This window comes from Staurois parvus, unplaced genomic scaffold (genome assembly GCF_062004578.1).
Source record: "Staurois parvus isolate SC_StPar_1 unplaced genomic scaffold, SC_StPar_1.0 ptg000147l, whole genome shotgun sequence".
Classification (NCBI taxonomy): domain Eukaryota; kingdom Metazoa; phylum Chordata; class Amphibia; order Anura; family Ranidae; genus Staurois; species Staurois parvus.
Window position 1 is genome coordinate 20,501,546 of NW_028317943.1, and position 22,353 is coordinate 20,523,898.

Here is a 22,353-nt window from a genome sequence, read left to right on the forward strand (position 1 = left end):
TGCAAATCGCATGCTAAGTCGCACCCGATGTGACCGTGTTAGTGACAGATTAATCAAGGGCTTATAGAAGAGTCATTTTTCATTTTCTGTTTGATGATCCCAAGAAAATCTTTCATCTTGCAGGGATGTCTTGATAATATACCAATGTTAATGAAAGAATTCATTGAGTTGTTCTTTGAAAACATCGATGATCAGTGCAGTCCAGTAGATCTTCTGAGGTAAGTTATGCTTTTATATCATTATGCGAATATAAATTAGATGTTTTCCCACACCAAGTTTTATGAACTCTTTGTATGCTGTCATCTTTTCTGTGTGTGGATGGTAAGAGGTACTTAGAATTATGTGGTGGAAGGGCATCCTGGCTGTGTGCAGTGAGTACAGTAACGTACCATCCTGCGATGTGGTTTAACTATAGTTCCCTGGAACTAGGCGAAACAGGACATTTGTTAAGACATGAGAGAAACAGAGGCTGTCAATTATAACCTGTCTTTTGGAATACTGTTCCTGGCTGTCTTGCTGATCTCTGGTTTCAATATTTGAGTTACTGACCTGGAGCATACTTTGTTATAGGTTATTTACTTAGTTTTGAAACCACAAGGTCAGCATTAAGGCTAGGTTCACACTATTGCGGATACTGGAATTGCAGCTTTTCCCACAGCCAAAACCCGCTGTTCTGTAAAAACGTGCAGGGCTGCCATTTATTTTTATTCTCTCCCCCCCCCCCCCCCCCCCACGTGCATCTTAAAAAAGCAGTTCATTTTGCATGAACTGCAAGGAAACGCAAGCACAGTGGATGAATGGGCTGCCATGCCTGCACAAACGTGGCCCGCAAAACTGCAATAGTGTGAACCTAGCTAAAGCCATGTGACTGGAATTTTTTTTTTTTTTTTTTTTTTTTGAAAGAAGGTCAAACATGGCAGGCCATTATTTTTCATGAATTGTTTACGTTAAGAACACATTTTTGAGAAATGTTATTGCTTTACAGCTAACTTTATTTCACATTTGTAATAAAAACACAAAAGAATATTTTTAGAGAGGTCAAGAAGTTTGTATGGTGTTTTGAAGTGGTTTTAAACCCCAAACTATAATTGTACTATGTTGCAGCTTACCAATCATCATTCAGTGTGGTGACCACATCAGTTTTCTTTTTATTTGGCTTTTTCTGTTTTTACCTGGTGATGTAGCCAGTTACACATTTCTGTATTACACACTTTTTTTCAGTGAAAATGCAGAACCTACGTAATATGACCACATGTAATCCTTAGAAATGGGTGTCCAAGGCATTCCAAATCACAGGAAGGAAATATTTTTAGCAAAAATGCATGCTTATCTAGTTATGTAAGTTACTGCTACTTTTCCTTCCCAGGCATCTACTGAATCTCTCTTTACCATTGGATTTCAAAGTGCCTGTATGCAAAGTCGAAGGCTGTTTTAGTGCTTCAGATTTGCAAACATCTTATCTCTGGCTTGTTTTCTGGTAAGTTTTTTTTTTTTCCCTTCTGCTGGTCTTAAATTATTGCTACTGGAGAAAACCAGGTTTATTAACCTCCCTGGCGGTATTCCCAAGTGTAGCTCGGGGTAAAGTTTCAGTACCACAAGCGGTAACCCCGAGCTTTACTCGGGAATACCCTGCAGCGTTGCTCCGGGATCTGTTCTTCTCTTACCTTGTCTTGCGCTCCCGCGAAGTCCCTCCTGCAGTGTCCCCTGTAATGTCGTCCGGCGGATGCCGGCATCTGTCTTCTGTGTTCTGTCTCCTGCGACGTCGGGATGTTCGGGGGACAGAACTGGTGGGAAATTTGAAAGTTGAAAAAGTGAAATTCACTAAAATCACCTAGTATTACATTACTGTATCAAAGCATTTCACATACATTTTGTCCCGAGTGCTTTGTCCTGTGCCCTGCTGCACATTTACTGTTCTTTCTGCCTGGAAACTGAGAAATGTCCATGGCGTCCAAAAAGCGTCCCTTTAGGTCAAAAGCAGTTTCAGACCAGCTAGAGAACAGTGATCGTAAATCAGAACCACTTGCAGAATTGAGTGATGATTCGTGAAGAAATTCGTCATCAGACACTGAAAACGATTCTGCGACTTTGCTCAGTGATGTGCGAACTTGGCGCTATATTTCAAATTTCAGTGTTTTTGGTTTGATTATATTATTAAATTAAATTTGTTATTATATTATTCTTTATGATTATTTATTGAATTATAATTTTTGATTTCGTGTTTCAAATTTTAAAATACCCGGGATGTTTACTAGACTCTTGTTCGGACAGATTTCAGTGAGTTATTCCTAAAAATTACAGGCCTACAATAAAAAAACATATTTCCATGCAAAAAAATGTACCGCTTTGAGCACAGAAATATGGACATAATCTGACCGCTAAGGAGGTTAAGTGAGCTGTTTTGTGCTGTCAACTGTATGTTTATCTGGTAAAACTCTAAAGTGGACCTGAACTCAGAAAGTGAAGATTTTCTATCTTATGATACAAGGCTCATTTAGAAATAACTGTGGTTAAGCAGTACTCTCACCTTCCTTCTGAAAATAGCCGTACACTTTTTAGTATGTGAGTGTGCCAAGGGACTCCTATGTCTACAGCCTCATAGCTATATATCTGCTGTATGAGACCTAAAGCACCACTGCCTCTGACATCTAGTCTGTGGAAATTTGGTGATGTAACAACTGTGCTGCACACTGTTTCAGTTACTGGAGCAAAATCCTGCATTTACCCAAGATGATAGTCTCCATATAAAGACTGCACAAGACATGGTCAGTCCGTAATGGGGAAAGATCGACTGAAGGGAGTCTACAAGCAATACTGGTTCTTTGTTATGTTTTGCAGTGAAACTGGAGGGTTACTTTTAATTTTCACCTTGTCCTCCAGAGTCTAAGGCACTGCATATCCTGTATTACCAACCAAAGCCACTGTGACAAGTACTTAATTTTTATCTGCAGCCTATGGCAGTCTGTTTACGCTAGCACAGCTGAGGCAGTCGATGCATATGAATCTGCACTGGGGACTGTGATGCAACCGAATATGCTGCAGAAGCTTTGGATGGAGTGAGTAGAATTCTATCATTTCACAGGAAACCTTTCTCACATACAGCTGTCATAATATTTATTGGCTCTTTTTGTTTCAGTTATCATGTCTTTACGAACAGCAAACTTGTGGGATCCAGAAATAAAGTCCAAGATAGTAAGCATTTTACAGATTTAGTTAACAGATGTCTAATGACTGTTCCTACCCGGCACCCAACTCCTTTTAGCACAGCTGATTATTGGACCAACTATGAGTTTCACAATTCAGTAAGTTTGTTTATTTTTTTTATTTTTTTCTATGATATTCCCATATTTTCATTGAATAGTTTTTTGGATGTTTTTGTTTTGCTTTGCGTCTATTAATATTATTTTGAAATAGAGCGAGTAAGCTTAAAAACCCTCTGTACTGTATTATTGTGCTTTTACTAAACAAATGCTGCACATACAAACTATTACAGTTATAGGAATACAATTCAAGACTGGCAGATATACATACAGCAAATGCTACCTACTTTCTAGTGAATAATCATGAAATATGTTCTGTATACAATAAGAATAGGCTAGAAGTTACTGTACTTAGCTCAGGTTTAACTGGCTCCACGATCTCCATAGGCCAAGGACACCAGTGTTCTTTTACAAGCAATTGCAGGAGATAAGGCAAAAGCGTCATCAGTTGAAGTTTCTTCTGGCACAGACCTACTTTGGTGTTAGGTCATTGAGTTCTTCTTCCGCTTAAAGTGCTGGCCTTTTTATTTAGAAAGTTTAGTTAGACTATCCCACATGGGCATATCGGTTCTCACTACTTTTGTATGGGCGAACATTTCACAACTCAACTTCTAGATAGCGCTGTTGTATCATATATGCCATAGGTCATATCTGTCAAAAGGTTAAGCAACTGTTGACCATTGGTTACCTGAAATATTGACTTTGGTTACATCATTTGAGGTATCCTCTCTGATGTCTGCTTCTGATACAGATTCTTCTCTGTAAGTCTGAGGAAATCTGGAAAACACCCACCCACACATGCATGCATGCATTCATGCATTCATGCATACATAGACATACACACACACATATACATATATACACACACACCCACATATGTATCTGTGTGTATATACACTCACCGGCCACTTTTAGGTACATCTTGCTAGTACTGGACCCTCTTTTGTCTTCAGAACTGCCTTAATTCTTTGTGACATAGATTCAACAAGGTGTTGGAAACATTCCTCAGAGATTTTGGTCCATATTGACATGATAGCATCTCGCAGTTGCTACAGATTTGTTGGCTGCACATCCATGATGCAAATATGCCGTTCCACCACATCCCAAAGGTGCTCTATTGGATTGATATCTGTTGACTGTGGAGGCCATTGGAGTACAGTGAACTTATTGTCATGTTCAAGAAACCAGTTTGAGATGATTTGAGCTTTGTGACATGGTTCATTATCCTGCTGGAAGTAGCCATCAGAAGATGGGTACACTGTAGTCATAAAGGGATGAACATAGTCAGCAACAATACTCAAGTAGGCCATGGCGTTTAAATGAGGCTCAATTGGTACTAAGGGACCCAAAGTGTGCAAGGAAAATATCCCCCACACCATTAAACTACCATCACCAGCCTGAACCATTGCTAGAAGGATCCATGGTTGTAATGAGTGCTTATTTGAGTTACTGTTGACTTTCTATCATCTCAAACCAGTCTTCCCATTCATCCTCTGACATAAACAAGGCATTTTGGGCCACACAACTGTCACTCACTTGATATTTTCTTTTTCGAACAATTCTCTGTACCCTAGAGATCGTTGCCAGTAGAAATGCAGTTTTTGAAACTCAGACCAGCCTGTCTGGCACCAGCAACCATGCCACGTTCAAAGTTACTTAAATCCCCTTTCTTCCCCATTCTGATGCTTGGTTTGAACTGTAGTAAGTCGTCTTTCTCCACATCTAGATGCCTAAATGCATTAAGTTGCTGCCATGTGATTGGCTGATTAGCAATTTGTGTTATCAAGCAATTGAACAGGTGTACCTAATAAAGTGACGTGTATGTGTGTGTGTGTGTGTGTGTGTGTGTGTGTGTGTGTATATATTTTTTCATATTCACACAACACAATTTTCCATATAGAAAGTTTTATGCCATGCTACCATTCTACTTAAAGCCTTGAGCAATAGCATCCAGGTTTGCAAAAGCTGTAGATTTCCAGAACTATTTCTAAGGCTTTGGCAGGTCTGTCTTTATTATAAAATGTTTATGCACTTATTCTCTTTCTGAAAAGCTTATTATCGGTTTTATTCTATTCAGCTTCATCTCACTGAAATCAGTGCACCATGACTGGGCTAAAGGAAAACACAGTCCGATTCCCTCAAGTATAAATCATGAGTGAGACCTGTTTAGTGTTGCTTCGCAGCTGCCAATCCGATTCAGATATGCACAAACAATTGCATTGGATTGGTTGTTGGGGCAGCATAGAATCTTTCTCATTAAAGAACACTAATAAAAGGCTATAATCTTCAGCATGTGCCCACCCCCAGGCTGCTTGCTGTATGCTGTAGACTAGGTTGTAGACTTGCACTGTAATATTATAGACACTACTGAATGTTTATTGGGTTATTTGTGTTTTCAGGTTATTTATTTCTATATGAGCTGTGTTCCCAAGTCACAGCATTCTAAGATTTTAGAGCGCTTTTCCTCCATGATGCCTGCAAATCTTGGACTTGCACTCAGGTAAGCTAATAGTTTTAAATGTTTAGGAATTCACTTATTGGATTCTTTTTGTAATACAGCAATAGCATTTTTTTGATATGGCATACTTTCCTGATTTTGGGACTTATTAACTGAACATTTATTTTGCCAATAGTAAGCATCTGGGGTGTTTCTCATTATAAAAATGCATTATAAAAAAGGAATTTCTCCATCTGTGCTGTAGTGATTCCCCCTTGCTGCACTACTGTATTCTAAAGCTGACCATAGATGGATTGAAATTTCAATTGGTTCAGCAGGGACCAGCTGAATTTCGATTCCATCTAAGGCTATTCCTTCTTGGGAGAAGTTGCTCTAAGGATCTTGCATGGGAAAGTTGGAAATTTTTCATAATATCAGAACATAAAGCCAGTCGCCTGCACCACTGGTCAGTGTATTCTGTCAGTGGAGGAGTCCCCGCTGTCAGAGTACAATAAAACAGCTCGTTTGTGTTGACGAGGGAATCCATTTATTTATGTAATTTTTTTCGATCAGCCTGCTAGTCTATGGCCAGCTTAATAGTCGCCAGTGGCAGCTGTCAGAATACCTGAGCTGCGGCTGCATTAGACTACAATCCCCCCCATCTCCTTTGATTTTCTGACAGGGCCAATCTGCGATTTTTGTTTGGTTCCTCAGGAACCAGCTTAAATTTGCAGTGTATGGGGAACTGAAGGATTAATGAATGGTAAAAAGAAGCTATTTTTAAAAAGGTCCTTTTTTCACAGCAGCTGCTGTATTAACAGAGCAATTCCTGGCTGTCTTTTGACAAACGTGAATTTCTGCCAAATGCAGGAGGTGGAGCACACATACTGTGTAGCACCCCCACACCTGGTTAAATAAAAAAAATAAATAAAACTTTTATAAGCAGTATATGGAACTTTTATGCAAACTTAAAGGAAGCCATTACCAGTGCTAATGAATAGCATATTAAAATTGTTACAATACTGCGCAGCAATTACTTTCATTTTGTTTTAGAATTTTTGCTTGTATTCTCCCTGGCAGAGCAGAAAGAATAAAGCTTGACCATAAATGGGTAGAATTTTGAATGAAAACTCTTAAGAAAATGTTCTAAGGAAGTTTGTTAGTTTTTCTAATCATTAATGGGGTCAAATCTACGTTTTTCGACCCCAGTGATGAGCAAATTCGAAGGAGCAGGATGGAAATTTTTTTCTTGAATGAACAAATTTCTAACAGTGTATGTGGTTTTCATTCAGTAGAGTCCATTCATTCCAAAATCAAATGTTAAAAGAAAACTTAACCTTTTGAACGGCTTTCAAATGTTTGTTTGTTTCCTAAGCATTTTCGTTTGAAATTCTATCAATGTAAGGCCAGCTTAATACTCTACAGTCTCCTGGCCGATGTCTGTGGTGATAAGACCATCACAAAATCTGTCATTTGACAAGCAAAGGCTTTCTCCAGCAAACTAGACCCTGTGTCATCTATAAGCTTTAAACTTATACATTAGACAGGTCATCCTTTTACAAATATTTTGTTAAATGTTTTTCCAAAAGTAGAGGTACAGTTAAGGTGTGTTCAGTGTGTACAGTATATAAATTGCGAGTTAACAGTCATGCTACAGAAGGACACGCTGTTCATATAAATGAAAATGCGAGTACAAAGGGAAACACGGTACAATTGTTACTGGCTCATTGGTCTGAAATACTAAATGACTCCAAATGTAGGTAAGGGGTAAAGAGAAGAGATACTGCTTCAGTCCAAAAGTGGGGAGCAAGGAAGAAAACGCCTACGCCACCTATTTGGTGTGGTTATTTTGAATAGAGGACAGTATTGTCTGTCGTGCAAATATTCTAGTTGACGTTAAGAGGAATGGGGATAAGGATATTCGGGAATAGGAGGAAGGGAGGAAATACGACGGCTTGGACATTGGAAATAAGATTAGAGGAGCAGTAACTGCCGGAAAGGGATTGAAAGGAAGAACAGTGGAAAAATAGAAAATACAAAGAACCATAGTACCCATATTCATTCCGCTGCTTCACCTCAAAGTTCAGGGTCGTCTTCCTCCAGAATTTAGCAATAGGCTTGTGAAATAAAACAAACCTAAAATAAAACCTCTCATGGGTTCCAGGATATGTTTTTGTGAAGGATGGTTTGGATGAGTTATATACAGTGGGAAAAATTATTATTTGAGCTCCTGCAGATTTTGTAAGTTTTCCCACTTACAAAGAAATGAAGGGTCTATATTTTTTATCATAGGTGTATTTTAAACTATAGAGGCAGAATACAACCAAAAATCCAGAAAAAACACATGATACAAATGTTATAAATTTAGTTGCAGTTCAGTGAGTATTTGATCCCCAAGCAAAACATAACTTAGTACGTGGTGGAGAAACCCTTGTTGGCAAGCACGGAGGTAAGATGCTTCTTGTAGTTGGTTACTGGGTTTGCACAAATCTCAGGAGGGACTCTTCTTTACAGATCTTCTGTAAATGTTAAAGATTTCTTGGCTGTTGCTTGGCAACTCGAAGTTTCATAAATTTTTTTATAGGATTAAGGTCTGGAGACTGGCTAGGCCACTCCATGACCTTTTAATGTGCTTCTTCTTGAGCCACTCCTTTGTTGCCTTGGCAGTATGTTTTGGGTCGTTGTCATGCTGGAAGACTCATCCACGACCCGTCTTCAGTGTTCTGGCTGAGGGAAGAGGGTTGTAATCCTAGATTTTACAATACATGGCCCCGTCCATTGGCCCCTCAATGTGGTGAAGTCGGCTTGTACCTTTAGCAGAGAAACAAAGCGTAATGTTTCCACCTCCGTGTTTGACTGTGTATGGATGGTATTCTTAGGGTCATAGTCGGCATTTTTCTTCCTCCAGACATGGCGAGTCGAGCTAATGCTCAATTTTGGTCTTTATCTGACCACAGCACTTTCTCCCAATCCTTCTCTGAATCATTTAGATGGGCCTGTACACGTATTTTCTTAAGGAGGGGGGGACCTTGTGGGCGCTAAAGGATTTCAATCCTTTGCAGCGTATTGTGCTACCAATGATTTGTTCGGTGACTGTGGTCCCAACTGCCTTGAGATCATTCACAAGCTCCTCCTGTGTCGTTTTGGGCTGATCCCTCACTTTTTTTTTTTTTCTTCTTCATGATCATCCTTACCCCATGAGGCGAAACCTTGCATGGAGCTCCAGACCGAGGGAAATTGATGGTTATTTTGCATTTCTTCCACTTGCGAATAATTGCTCCAACAGTTGTCTCCTTCTCGCCAAGCTTCTTGCTGATGGTCTTGTAGCCCATTCCAACCTTTTGCAGGTCTACAATCTGATGCCCTTTTTTATCAGCTCTTTGGTCTTCGTGAGGTTTGAATGGAAGAAAGAGATTCTGGGGTCAGGGGTCTTTTATACACATAACGACTTGTCAATAGGAGCACCTTCTTAAATTGACAGGACTAATCTGTGTACCATATGAGCACATAGCCAGTCTGTGGGAGCCAGAATTATTGTAGATTGGTAGGGAATCAAATACTTATTTTGATCACTAAACTGCAACTCAATTTACAGCATTTGTGTCATGCGTTTTTTTTTCTGGATTTTTGGTCAATATTTTGTCTCTATCATTTAAAATACACCTATGATAAAAATTATAGACCCTTTCTTTGTAAGTGGGCAAACTTACAAAATCTACAGGGGATCAAATCATTATTTTCCCCACTGTACCCTTATCCATAATCTCTGTACTTTGGGGTATTGCCACCAAATATGGTACAGTGTTCCCAGGGCCAAATACCCTTAAAAGCAGATGAGAGACTGAAGGAGCAAATCTTGCTCTGAGGTCATGTATCATCAAAATACTTTACAAGTGTTTTCTTGGGCTAAGATGTTAGTGCAGCATTTGGTCACTGCTAACCAGATATTGACAAGTCATCCTTCAACCTATGAGAAAAATGATATCTCTGCTCTGACAGGAAGAGAATACAAGTCATATGTATTTCTGGGGAGTAAAAAGGAAACTATTAAAACAGTTCTGCCACCCCACCCCAGCAATTATGTTATTGTATGTACTTTAGGTGTAGTTTTTGAAGTCCAACCTCAACTTCAAGTGTTCTGCAATCTCCACATGCATGCAGAACCATCATGATACTCTAAAAGTCTTGTGAGAAGCACCCGTCTGGGAGAATGGTACACCTACAGCACATTTACAGTACTAAGTATTCTAGAACTGCTAGAGGTTAAGGCAAAAAGAAAAGGGATTGAGCACTGATGGGTGCACTTAAGTTATACAAGCAGCTTGACACTGTATTACTATTCTCATGTGCAGTCAGTGTGTATATTATAATTATCCATCTCTAGGGTACTTAAGCAAGAATTGGAAGACAACAATATGCAAACTGTGAAAATGCAGTCGAAGATGTTTACATATAACTTCCCAATGTGCCTGCCCATCTGGAAAATGTAATGTACAAAGATTTTTGCATTTTATGTAGTGTGCAGGTAATGATACATTTTATGATTTGTAATCAGAATACCAGTTTTGGTGTCTAAAGATGTTTTATAAAAGTGGCCTTTGTGTGCTACCTTTAATCGTTAGTACAAAGTAGCCAGCTTGAATGGTATAATTTTATTTCTTGATTTTGAAGCTATCTGGTTGTTTCTATTGTGTTACATGTCTTCATCTTCTGGTAGTAATTGTTTAATGTATAACATAATGTAATTGTATTCTTTCTTTTATTTGATACCCTTAGAGCCATTGCAGCAGAAACTTTCCTAAAAGGACAGAAGGAGGTAAGTTTACCTATATATTGCTATAGAGAGAGCTACAGTAACAACAATACTGGTGTTAAAGGGGTTTCATTAACACATTGTACTACAGGGCATTCCTAAAGTATTCAGACCCTCTTCACTGCTTTTCCATTTTGTTATGTTGCAGGCTGACACACCTGTTTAAACTAATTTTTTTTCCCCTTAGTCTACACTCAGGACCCCATAATGACAAATTGAAAATTGAATTTTAGATTTGTCTGAATTTATTATATAGAAATTGAAATATCACATATACTTAAGTATTCAGACCCTTTTACTCAGTACTTTGTTGAAGCATCTTTGGCAACAATTATAGCCTTAAGTTTTTATGGGAATGATGTGAAAAGCTTTGCACACCAGGATTGCAGGATTTTCTGCCTTTCTTCTTTGCAAATCTTCTCAAGCTCAGTCATTTTGGATGAGGACCATCTGTGGACAGCCATTTTCAGGTCTCTCCAGAGTCAGGGCTCTGGCTGGGCCACTCTTGGACTTTCACAGAGTTGTCCCTAAGCCTCTCCTATGTTATCTTGGGTGGGTGCTTAGTATTGTTGTCATGTTGGAAGGTCAACCTTCAGCCCAGTTTGAGGTCCTGAGGGCTGTGGAACAGGATTTCATTGAGGATATCAGTGTACTTTGACCATTCAGCTTTCCCTCACTCCTGACCAGTCTCCCAGTCCTTGCTGCTGAAAAACACCCACACAGCATGATGCTGTCACCACCATGATTTACTGTTGGGATGTATTGGGCAGGTGATTGATGAGCAGTGCCTGGCTTCCGTCAGACATAACGTTTAGAATTCAGGCCAGTCAATCTTGGTTTCACCAGACCAGAGAATCTTGTTACTCAGTCTGAGAGTCCTTCAGGTGCTTTTTTGCAAAATCCACGTGGGCTTTCATGGATTTTGCGCTGAGAAGGGGCTTTCTTCTAGCCACTCTGCCATAATGATCAGATTGGTGGAGGGCTCCTTGAACTTTGTTCCATCTCCACACAGGATCAGTCCCATTGGGTTCTTGGTCACCTCTCTTATTAAGGTTCTTCTCCCCTTACTGCTCAGTTTGGCCAGGCGACCAGCTCTTGGAAGAGTCCTGGTTGTGCCAAACATCTTCCATTTCAGAATTATGGAGGCCACTGTGCTCTTAGGAACTTTCAGTGCAGCAGAAATGTTTTGTAGCCTTCCCCAGATCTGTGCCTTGCAATAATCCTGTGTGAGCTCTGCAGGCAGTTTCTTTGAACTTTTGCTCTGTTACAGTATTGTCAGCTGTGAGGCCTTTTATAGAAAGGTGTGTGCTTTTCCAAATCATGTCCAATCAATTTAATTTACTCAGCAATGATAAAGAGAAATGGGAGGCACCTGAGCTAAATTTCAAGTGTTGTTGCAAAGCATCTGAGTACTTATGCAAATGTGGTATTTAATTTTAAAATTTTTTTATTTTACATTTGCAAACATTTCTAAAATTCTGTTTTCACTTTGTCATTATGTTGTGTTGAGTGCAGATTGAGAAAAATATTAATTTAAACAACTGTAGTATCAGCCTGCAACATGACAAAATTGAAAAAAGTGAAGGAGGTCTGACTGCTTTAGGAATGCACTGTATTTATTCCACAAATAGTACTTGGCTAACTTTCCTGTTTTGGAATGAAAATCTAAGTGTTGCAGCTTCCAGAGCATGAGCTTAAATACTTGGCGTCCCTCATTTAGGCTAGGCTCACACCTATGCAGGTTGCGTTTGAGCCATTTCTGCCTTGTGTTATTGCGTTTTTTGCACTTGGGTTTTTGCAGCACTTTTGATGCTTTTTTTTTGGGGTTTTTTTTTTTTTTTTATCCTTTTGTTGCTAGGCAGATTTAAAATGCATCAAAAACATGGCAAAAAAACCGCAATACATGCTTTTCTGCAGCGTTTCCTTTGAAGTTTATAGAAACAAAAACGCAACTTTTTGTGTTCAAAAAAGTCCCTGACCCTTTCCAAAAAACGCACCGGGTGAAAACGCACGTGTGAACATGTCCCATAGGAAATCATGTTAAATGGACTGTACTGCATTTCTGCAAAACGCTGCAGAAAACGCTTAGGTGGGATCCTAGGGTTAGTTTGTGTTCCATTTTGGATGGGATTGAACTGCAACAGAGTAGATGCAGATAAAAAGGAATGGGACCTACCATACTGTAGTCTACAGTCAACAGTATTCTGTGTTAGTGCTACTATTACTGTTCCCTTTGGGATTCGGTGAACTCAGCATGCAGTAATTGCTGATATCCTTCGACCAGACAGCAGAAGAACGCTCGGGAATACCCTGCAGCGTTGCTCCGGGATCCCTCGATCACTTACCTTTCCCTTCGCTCCCGCGATGTCCCCCTTGCAGCGTCCCCGGCCATCTCCTCCAGCCGATGCCGGCATCCGGGTTCCGTTCCCTGCGACGTCAGGATGTATGGGAACATAACCGGCGGGAATTTTAAAAATTTTTAAAAAGTGACTTTCACTAATACACTAAAATCCCATAGTAAAACATTACTGTATCAAAGCTTTTCATATACATTTTGTCCCTAGTGCTTTGTCCTGTGCCCTGCCTGCATTTTTACTGTTCTTTCTGCCTGGAAACTGAGAAATGTCCATGGCGTCCAAAAAGCATCCCCTTTAGGTCAAAAGCGGTTTTAGACCAGCTAGAGAACAGCGATAGAAAATTAGAATCACTGGCAGAATTGAGTGATAATGATTCGTGGGGAAATTTGTCATCGGACACTGAAAACGATTTTGCGACTTTGCTCAGTGATGTGCGAACTTGGCGCTCTATTTCAAATTTCAGTGTTTTTGGTTTGATTACATTATTAAATTTACTAATATATTATTTTTTAAGATTATTAAATTATAATTTATGATTTCGTGTTTCAAACTTTAACATAGCCGGGATGTTTAGTAGACTCTTGTTCAGACAGATTTCAGTGAGTTATTCCTAAGAATTACAGGCCTACAATAAAAAAACTACATATTTCCCTGCAAAAAATGTACCACTTTGAGCACAGAAATACTGACATAATCAGACCACTAGGGAGGTTAAAGAAAACCAAAAATAAAAAAGTGTATACAAAGTACTTAAATTCGAATCTGGTCAGTTTTGCCTGAATGCTGATGCTGTATGGCTGGCATTAATGTCACTGCCTTGGGCATCTTGAGTTGATATCGCATGACTAAAGTGCCTGCGTTTGGTCACATCACTTGCAAAGGCAGTTACAGTACACCAGGGGAGAGGTAAATATTTGTCACTTGCCTAAAGCTCTTTATATATATTATTAATACAGTCATGGCCAAAAATATCGACACCCCTGCATTTCTGTCAGATAATGCACCACTTCGCTCAGAAAATTGTTGCAATTACAAATGTTTAGGCATTCTCATTTTTGTTTTCTATTGGTATGGCACAAAAAGGTGGAGAAACAAAAGCTAAATCTGACGCAAAACTCCAAAAATAGAATGGACTGGACAGGGAGATTAGCTACAGTGCCATGGGCTGTAAAGTTCCTGACAATGTTGCACATAGTGGACACAGGAACATTAAGATCTCTGGAGATTGTCCATGCTTTTGTCCAATTTTTGTTCCCAAATCCTCACAGTTCTTTGCTGCTCTTTCTCTTCTCCATATTCCATGTAGCACACAGAAACACACAACAGAAAAGTTGAGTCAATTTTTCACCATTTTAACTTGTTGCCGATTGGATTTCTATATTGTCGGCACCTGTTAATTGATGCAGGAGAGTTTAATTACAAATTACAGGAGCATCACAAACTTGGAATGCAATTATTTCTTACAATATTGAGAAGGTGCCAATAATTTTGTCCAGTCCATTTTGGGAGTTTTGTGTGGAACGTGTCAGATTTGTCTTCACTTTTTTGTGTCATACCAATACAAACAAAAGAAACATGCAAATGCCTGAACAGTTGTAAATCAACAATTGTCCATGACTGTAAATATTGTGGAGCGACTATACTAAAGCTGAACTATATTTACAGCATAAATCTGATGTAGGGATATAGGTTGCCCTATTTTATGAATCTGGTGTTTTCCTTCAAAAGAGAATAGGTCAGGTAGTGCCCAAATATGTAGCATGGATGACTTTGTTTTAAACGTAGAATGTTATATACTCCTAGTGATTCATATGTATTTCTCTCTTCCCTTCCTTTTTCAAATGCATTTTGTTCTACAGGTCCATCGTTTGTATGAAAGAGCACTTCAGAAGTTGCCTCTGTGTGCTGATCTCTGGAAAGATGTAATGTTTTCATCTGTTTCTATTTGTTGGGGTTATGCATATTTTATTTGTGTTTACCATGTCTGTAGTTGTGTGTTTTTGCATCAACCTTACAGGTTGTGCTTCCCCATCTTTTGCAGCAACTCTTGTTTGAAGCATCAGAAGGAGGTAAAACTGATAACCTGAGAAAACTAGTTTCCAAGTGCCAAGAGGTTGGAGTCAGCCTAGATGAGCTCTTAAATTTAAAAACAGAAAGCAAGAATCACTGAACACTGGTTGGTTGCATTCATGCCAAAGTCCTATACTAAATTGCCAAAATGGTCCTGAAAAATCTGTTTCAGATTAGCATATGAAAATCAGACCTACTCTGAATCAACAATGCTTTCTGTAACTGGGAAATCAAAATTTATTGCCCATCTATAACAGAAGATTTGAATCTCAAACTCAGGCCTACTTCTAGGCCCAACAAGATTCTCTTAACATCATGTCCGTAAGTATAGTTAAAGCGACTGCTGTTTTATTGTTTCTGTCTGTTTTTGTGTTTATTCTCCTCTTACCCTTGATTTATTTTACAATCCCCATTTGTTGTGCTGTTTCTAACTTGCTTGACTCTCTCACTGATGCCTGTGAGACCTTATGTTTAGCTATGGAGGCTGCTGTTTACAATCCACTTAGGAACAATCAGTCTCTATTCAGTCTTCTTAATCTTTACTTAATTTCTTATTTTAAAGTTATCTCTCGGGAACCGACTAATTTATATAGCTAAGGCAAAAAGCAGCAGGCCCTCAGCAGAAGCAAGGCCATCAGTCTGCTAAGTGCACTTGAGGGACACCCCCTTTTTCTATTTCTGTTTTTCATTTTTTTTTTTTTTTTTTTTTTTTAATGTCCCCCTTTACATTATTGAGCTTTGGACTCTAAAGCGGAGACTGTTAAACTTGAAGACAAAAGATACTATTGCAAAATGCCAGAGCATCAGAGCCGAAGAGTGGTCAAATGATATGTGCAATTTTTCTTTGTTAAGTTTAATTTATAATAAAGTTTAACGGTATATAATGGAAGACATATGTTTTGTATTCTGGTACTACCATGTGTAGTATGAAAACTGTTTATAAAGATATTTTATATATAATTAAATTTTTAAAAAATAAAATCTGTCTGACTTTTTTCTTTTATTCTTATTAGGGCTTTGTGTTTTAATGTTGGTACCAATTGAGAAAGAAAAGGGATATTTCCTGGAAAAAAAAACTCTTCTGCTACTGCCTACAAATTATAGCAGACCTTCCATGAAAAATAGAAAGTCTGGTAGGCCAGCTGCTACCCATACAAAATTAGCTGCAAACAACACAAAAAAACTTTAATAGATTCCTCCAAAAAAAAAGTACCTTTTTCTTGGCCTATGGGAGGTACAAACAACATTATAGGGCCTCACAGTGGCCTCCTGGAATAGCTGGGAACTTGAAATCCCACAAGAATGCACCCCAGCCCATTGCCTGAGTGTATTCTTGTGGGATCTCGAGTGCCTGTAGGGTTTAATGACAGAAGCTGGGACCAATGTGAGTGTCTTTTTTTTTTTTTTTTTTTTTTTTTTTTTATTATAATTATTTTGTGACCAATTTAGATTTTTTTAACAGATTTTAAAGGTATAAATAAAATGGGGATGCTGTGCCTTGTGATGGAAATAAAATATATTCCTTTTTGTATTTTACTCTTGCCTCATCCATACAAAATTTTTGGTGAATGTTCAATAAAGGGAGAAAACTGAACAAATAGGTTTAAAAAAAATCTCAATTGTTTATACATCTGTAAAACTTGTCCACGGTCTATTTTTTTTTTTTTTCTTTTCTTTGGTGGTGGTCTTTGTCACTGTTGGGGACAATTCCCCACTCTTCCTGTCATTAGCAAGTGATGAGAAATACCGCCTTTGAGGCTGGATTTACGTTTTTGTGTCCAGTTGCAGTTACATAGTTAGGCTACCAAAGCACCTCAGTGGACAGAAGACTGCACATGACTCCCTGATATGTGCGTTGAACAGGTGACAACAGTTAGAATTTATACTTTCTGTATTTTTTTTTTTTTTTTTCGACTCAAATGATTGAAACTGGTATGGATAGCAATGCAACACTGACCAGTTCTAAACATTACCAACTTTATCCAAACCTAGGGGCAAAACTGACATTCCACTTTTAATGTGTATCGAAGGATGATCTAAAAACAAATATACATACACAGTACATCTCTCCAGTATATGCAAATTTCCCCAGATCACTACAGGTATAATTCTATCTTCCAGTGTGCTTGACAGGTCCCTGCTGCTTTTGTAAGATAAGGATTTGGCAAGTTTCTTTGGCATTCCCCTTTACTTTATTCCTCTCCCTCACCCTCTTCCTCCGTCTTCCTCACCCCTTGCCCTCTAAAAAGCAAAGACAGCAAGTGAGATGAAGATTGCAGGTGAAAACGAGGGCAAGAAAGGAAGAGCAGGTGAAGGAAGAATACAAAGCAAGAAGAAGATAAGGAAGGACTGCGAGGGAAGAATAGAAAGCGAGAAGATGGCAGGGGAAGACGAGAGGGCGCGGGAAGAATAGAAAGCAAAAAGCTAGCAAGGGAAGAGGGCATGGGAAGAAGAAAAAGTGAGAAGATGGTGAGGGAATAGAAAGCAAGAATAAGATAGCGGGAAATTAAGAGAAATCGAGGTAAAAATGCAAAGCGGAATAAGATGGTGAGGGAAGAAAAGGAAAGGGTGAGAGAATTGAGGGCGAGGGAAGAAGAGTGCGAGTGGAAAAATAGAAAGTGAAAAGAAAACTAAGGAAGGAGTGAGGGAAGAAAAGTGAGAAGATTGCAAAGGAAGAAGAGAGGGTGAAGAAAAGAAGGCATTGGAAAAAGTGACAGGAGAAGATGAGGGAAAAAAGTAAAGCGAGGGAAGAATAGAAAGCAAAAACGACTGCGAAAGAAAAAGGGACAGCGAGGGAAGAATAGAAAGCAAGACGAAAATAGCAAAGGAAGAAGAGAGAGCAAGGGAGGAAGAGAAGGCTAGGGAAGAATAGATAGCAAAAAGAAGGTAGCGATGGAAGAAGAGTGGTCATGGGAAGAAAAAGTGAGAAGACAGTGAGGGAATAATGGAAAGGGGGGAGATGGAAAAGAAAGGAGAGAGCAAAAGTAGCAGAGAGGGCGAGGGAAGAAGAGCAAACGAAGAAACGAGAGGGAGAGAGGAAAATTAGTGAAAAGATGGCAAAGAAAGAAGAGATGGTGAGGGAATAGAGGGCAAGAGAAGAGTAGAAAGCAAAAAGATAGTGAAGGAAGAAGAGAGGACTAGGGGAAAAAAAGAAGGCGATACAAGGGAAAAAGAGAAGGCGAGGGAAGAAAAGGCAAGGGAAGAAGAGGTCTTCGGGAAAAATAGAAAGTGAAAAGAAGACCGTGAAGGAATAGGAGATAGACGGAAGAGAAGGCGAGCAAACAATAGAAAGCAAAAAGATGGCAAATAAAGAGCAGGCATGGGTAGAAGAAAAGGTGAGAAGATGGTGAGGGAAAAAGACAGCGAGGACAGAATAGAAAGCTAGAAGATGGCAAAGGAAGAAGAGAGACTGAGGAAAGAATGGAAGGCAAAAAGAAAATAGCGAGGGAAGGAGAGATCGAGGGAAGATTGGAAAGTGAGAAGTTAGGGAAATAGAGGGTAGATGAAAAGACAAGAAGATGGCAAAGGGAGAGGGCAAGGGGAAAAATAGAGATTGAAAAAAAGATAGTGAAGCAAGAAGAGAGAGCTGTGAAAAAATAGAAAGTGAGAAGATGGCAAAGGAAGAAGAGAGGGTGAGGGAAAAGTAGCAACAAGGGAGGGGGAAGAAGAGCAAGTGAGGAAAGAAGAAGGCAAGGGAACAAGAGAGGGCAAGGAAAAGAGAAGACAAAGGGAAAGGAAGAATTTAGGGGGAGAGAAAAAGAAGGCAAGGGAAGAAGAAATGCTGAGGGAAGAAGAGAAGGTAAGCAAAGAATAGAAAGCAAGAATATAAAAAGGGAATGAGAGGGCATGGCGAGTTAAGAGATACCGATGGAAGAATAGAAAGCAAGATAGCGAGGGATGAAAATTGGGTGAGGGAAATATAGAAAAGGAAGACGACTAAGGAAAGAGAGAAAGAAAGGATCAAGAGAGGGTAAGAGAAAAATAGAAAGCAAGAAGAAGAGGGCGAGAGAAGAATGGAAAGTGAGCAAAAGATAGTGTGGGAAGAAGACAGGGTGAGGGAAGTATAGAAAGCGAGAAGATCAGAGACTCAGTCTGAGCTGTCAGACACTAGATGATGGAGCATATGTTACATCAAGGGATTCAGTCACCTCAGTCTTCACTAGGGATACCTCTGATAATGAACTTTTCATAACTCCTGACTGATGGGCTCCTGTGACCTCTGAAAACAAGTGGAAGAAGGGATAATAAGATCAAGTAGGACCAAGTACTCCCAGCAAACAAGAACCAAAAAGGACTGAGGTGATCTTTGATAGTAATCTTGTTGCTAATGTTAATTTGTCTGGTTCCTCTTACATCTTCTGGAATCTCTCTACTCTTCAGATGGCTTGTCTTTCGCTATGGTTTTTCATTTAGACATCTTTGATGCATTGTTAGCAAGATATTCCTGATAAATCTGTTTACATCTACAAAAACATTTTCACACTGATGAGACCCCGGCTGCACTTTTTCCCCAGGGCGATTAATAGTATGGAAGATATAAATAATACATTTATTTTCCAGGACCTGGTGGCCAGGTGAGCCCTGGAGAAATTGCAGTTGGAATCTACTGGTGGCTTGTTTGGCTGAGTTGGATATTTCACATAAGGGGAACAAATATTTTTATCACATACAGGCCAGAAGCACTTCTGTGGATACATTCCAGAGCTTTCCAGAGAACTCTTTGATCTGAAGGAGAGATCACTTGCTGATTCCGCCCATACCAGAGATAATTTAAACAAAGCAGAGAGGGAAGTGCTTAATAAGCTGAAGTCTTGTCGAAACAGTCATACGAGCTGCTGCTAAGGACAGAGCAGTAGTGATTCTCTCCAGAGAACTGTCAATCGGAGGCTTTGAGACAAATCATATCTCTACCTATAAGACTCTGAAGAAGGGGTGCTACCGCCCAAAACTGCTGAGTATTTGATGCCGGACTGTCCTGTGGTTCCAGTGTTTCACCTACTTAAATTGCACAAGCAAGATAATCCAGTTAGGAGCTATCCAATAGTGGCAGGGATTGGCTCCCTTCTGCACAAACTTGGTGAATGGGTGGATCAACACTTGCAACCACTGGTAGACTTCCAGGCTACATAAAGGATACATCTTCTGTACTGGTGCATGTCCAAGATATGCACTGGAAAAGTACATTCATATGGGCCACATTGGATGTCAAATGTCTTTATTCATGCATACCACATGATCTTGCATTGAGGCCTTGGAATTCCATCTACTTCATTATAGTTCATATATTGGAGAACTTAAAAAGTTTCCAGTCATAAATTTTTTGTGAACGCACAATTTTGATCAAACATTTTACCTTCAGTGCACTGGTGCCTCTATAGGCGCCAAGTTTTCTCCATTCTGGGCAATTTATATAACGGGTGGTGGGAGGAATGTTTTTTTGTTCTCCCACTTGTACCCATATACAGTGAAGGAAATAAGTATTTGATCCCATGCTGATTTTGAATATTTGTCCACTCACAAAGAAATGATCAGTCTAAAAATCGAATGGTATTGTAACACTAAGAGACAGGATAGCAACAATAAATTCAAAAGCAATGCATGTCTAACAAATTATGTACTGATTTGCATGTTCATGAGGGAAATAAGTATTTGATCACCTATCATTCAGCAGGATTTCTGGCTGCCAGGTGTCTTTCATACAGGTAATAAGCTGAGATTAGAAACAGTCTCTTAAAGGAAGTGCTGCTAATCTAATTTTGTTACCTGTATAAAAGACACCTGTCCACAGGTGTCTTTTATACAGTAACAATCAGATTCCAAACTCTCCACCATGGCAAAGACCATGGCAAAATGAGCTGTCCAAGGATGTCAGGGACAAGATTGTAGACCTACACTAGGCTGGACTGGGCTACAAAACAACTGTCAGTCTCCCTAGGTCTGGTGCACCATGCAAGATCTCACCTCGTAGAGTGTCCATGATCATGAGAACATTGAGGAATCATCCCAGAACTACACGTGAGGATCTTGTCAATGATCTCCAGGCAGCTGGGACCACAGTCACCAAGAAAACAATTGGTAACACACTACGCCGACAAGGATTGAAATCCTGCAGTGCCTCTGCTGAAGAAAGCACATGTCCAGGCCCGTCTGAAGTTTGCCACTGAACATCTGACTGATGCAGAGAGGGATTGGTTGAAAGTGTTGTGGTCAGATGAGACCAAAATCAAGCTCTTTGGCATCAACTCAACCACCGTGTGTGGAGGAAAAGGAATGCTGCCTATGACCCCAAGAACACCATCCCAACTGGCAAACATGGAGGTGGAAACATTACGCTTTGTTTCTCTGCTAAAGGTACAAGCCAACTTCACCGCATTGAGGGGCCAATGGATGGGGCCATGAAACATTCTGCTTTGGAGGTGTTTTTCTGCTAACGGGACAGGACAACTGCACCGCATCAAAGGGACGATGGACGGGGCAATGTACTGTCAAATCTTGAGTGAGAGCCTTCTTCCCTCAGTCAGGGCATTGAAAATGGGTTTTGGGTGGATGTTCCATCATGACAATGACCCAAAAGACATGGCAAAGGCAACAAAGGAGTGGCTCAAGAAGAAACACATTAAGGTCCTGGAGTGGCCTAGCCAGTCTCCAGACCTTAATACGATTGAAAATCTGTGGAGGGAGCTGAAAGTTCGAGTTGCCAAATGTCAGCCACCAAACCTTAATGACTTGGAGAGGATCTGCCAAGAGGAGTGGGCCAAAATCCCTCCTGAGATTTGTGCAAACCTGGTGGCCAACTACAAGAAACATTTGACCTCTGTGATTGCCAACAAGGGATATGCCACCAAGTACTAAGTCATGTTTTGTGAAGGGGATCAAATACTTATTTCCCTCGTGAACATGGAAATCAGTGCATAATTTGTTAGACATGCATTTCTTTTGAATTTTTTGTTGCTATTCTGTCTCTACAATACAATACACCTACCATTCCATTTTTAGAATGATCATGTCTGTGAGTGGGCAAATATTCAAAATCAGCAGGGGCTCAAATACTTATTTCCTTCACTGTATTGACAGGATTGTGTGGTGTGGGATGTACGTTGATGACCATGCACTGGTATGGGACAACATGGATTGTACTCTTTCCTCCTTTTGTTTCTTACATCAATGACAACTTAAACTTACAGTTTAGCTTTGACAGTGGTTCTACCAGTATTGATTTTTTGGACATCACCCTAAGTAACCTCACCACAGGCATTGTGAACACCCGTACTTTTCTTAAAGCATTCTCTGGTCATTCCCTAAGCCTAGCACCAAGCTGTCATCTGGCACATGCCATCAAGTCTGTTCCTGTTGGGGAATTTACCAGAGCTCAATGGAATTGCTCTGTTGAGGTGGATTTCACACAAGAGTGCGGGA

General features: G+C 39.7%; 1 protein-coding gene across 2 annotated transcripts in view; it reads left to right on the forward strand.

Moving 5' to 3' along the window:
- Nucleotides 1-15,918, forward strand: part of ZFC3H1 (zinc finger C3H1-type containing) — a 109,970-nt gene extending 94,052 nt beyond the window's left edge. The window contains exons 27-35 of one of the 2 annotated variants that reach the window (XM_089674103.1): nt 124-218; nt 1,367-1,477; nt 2,952-3,056; nt 3,137-3,302; nt 5,660-5,760; nt 10,082-10,183; nt 10,474-10,513; nt 14,727-14,789; nt 14,909-15,918. In XM_089674103.1, coding sequence (XP_089530229.1) covers nt 124-218; nt 1,367-1,477; nt 2,952-3,056; nt 3,137-3,302; nt 5,660-5,760; nt 10,082-10,183; nt 10,474-10,513; nt 14,727-14,789; nt 14,909-15,037 — 912 coding nt within the window. In that variant the 3' untranslated portion in view covers nt 15,038-15,918. Of the gene's footprint in view, nt 1-123; nt 219-1,366; nt 1,478-2,951; nt 3,057-3,136; nt 3,303-5,659; nt 5,761-10,081; nt 10,184-10,473; nt 10,514-14,726 lie in introns of both variants that reach the window. The other variant, XM_089674102.1, reaches the window with a different exon arrangement.
- The last annotated feature ends 6,435 nt before the right edge of the window (nt 15,919-22,353 follow it).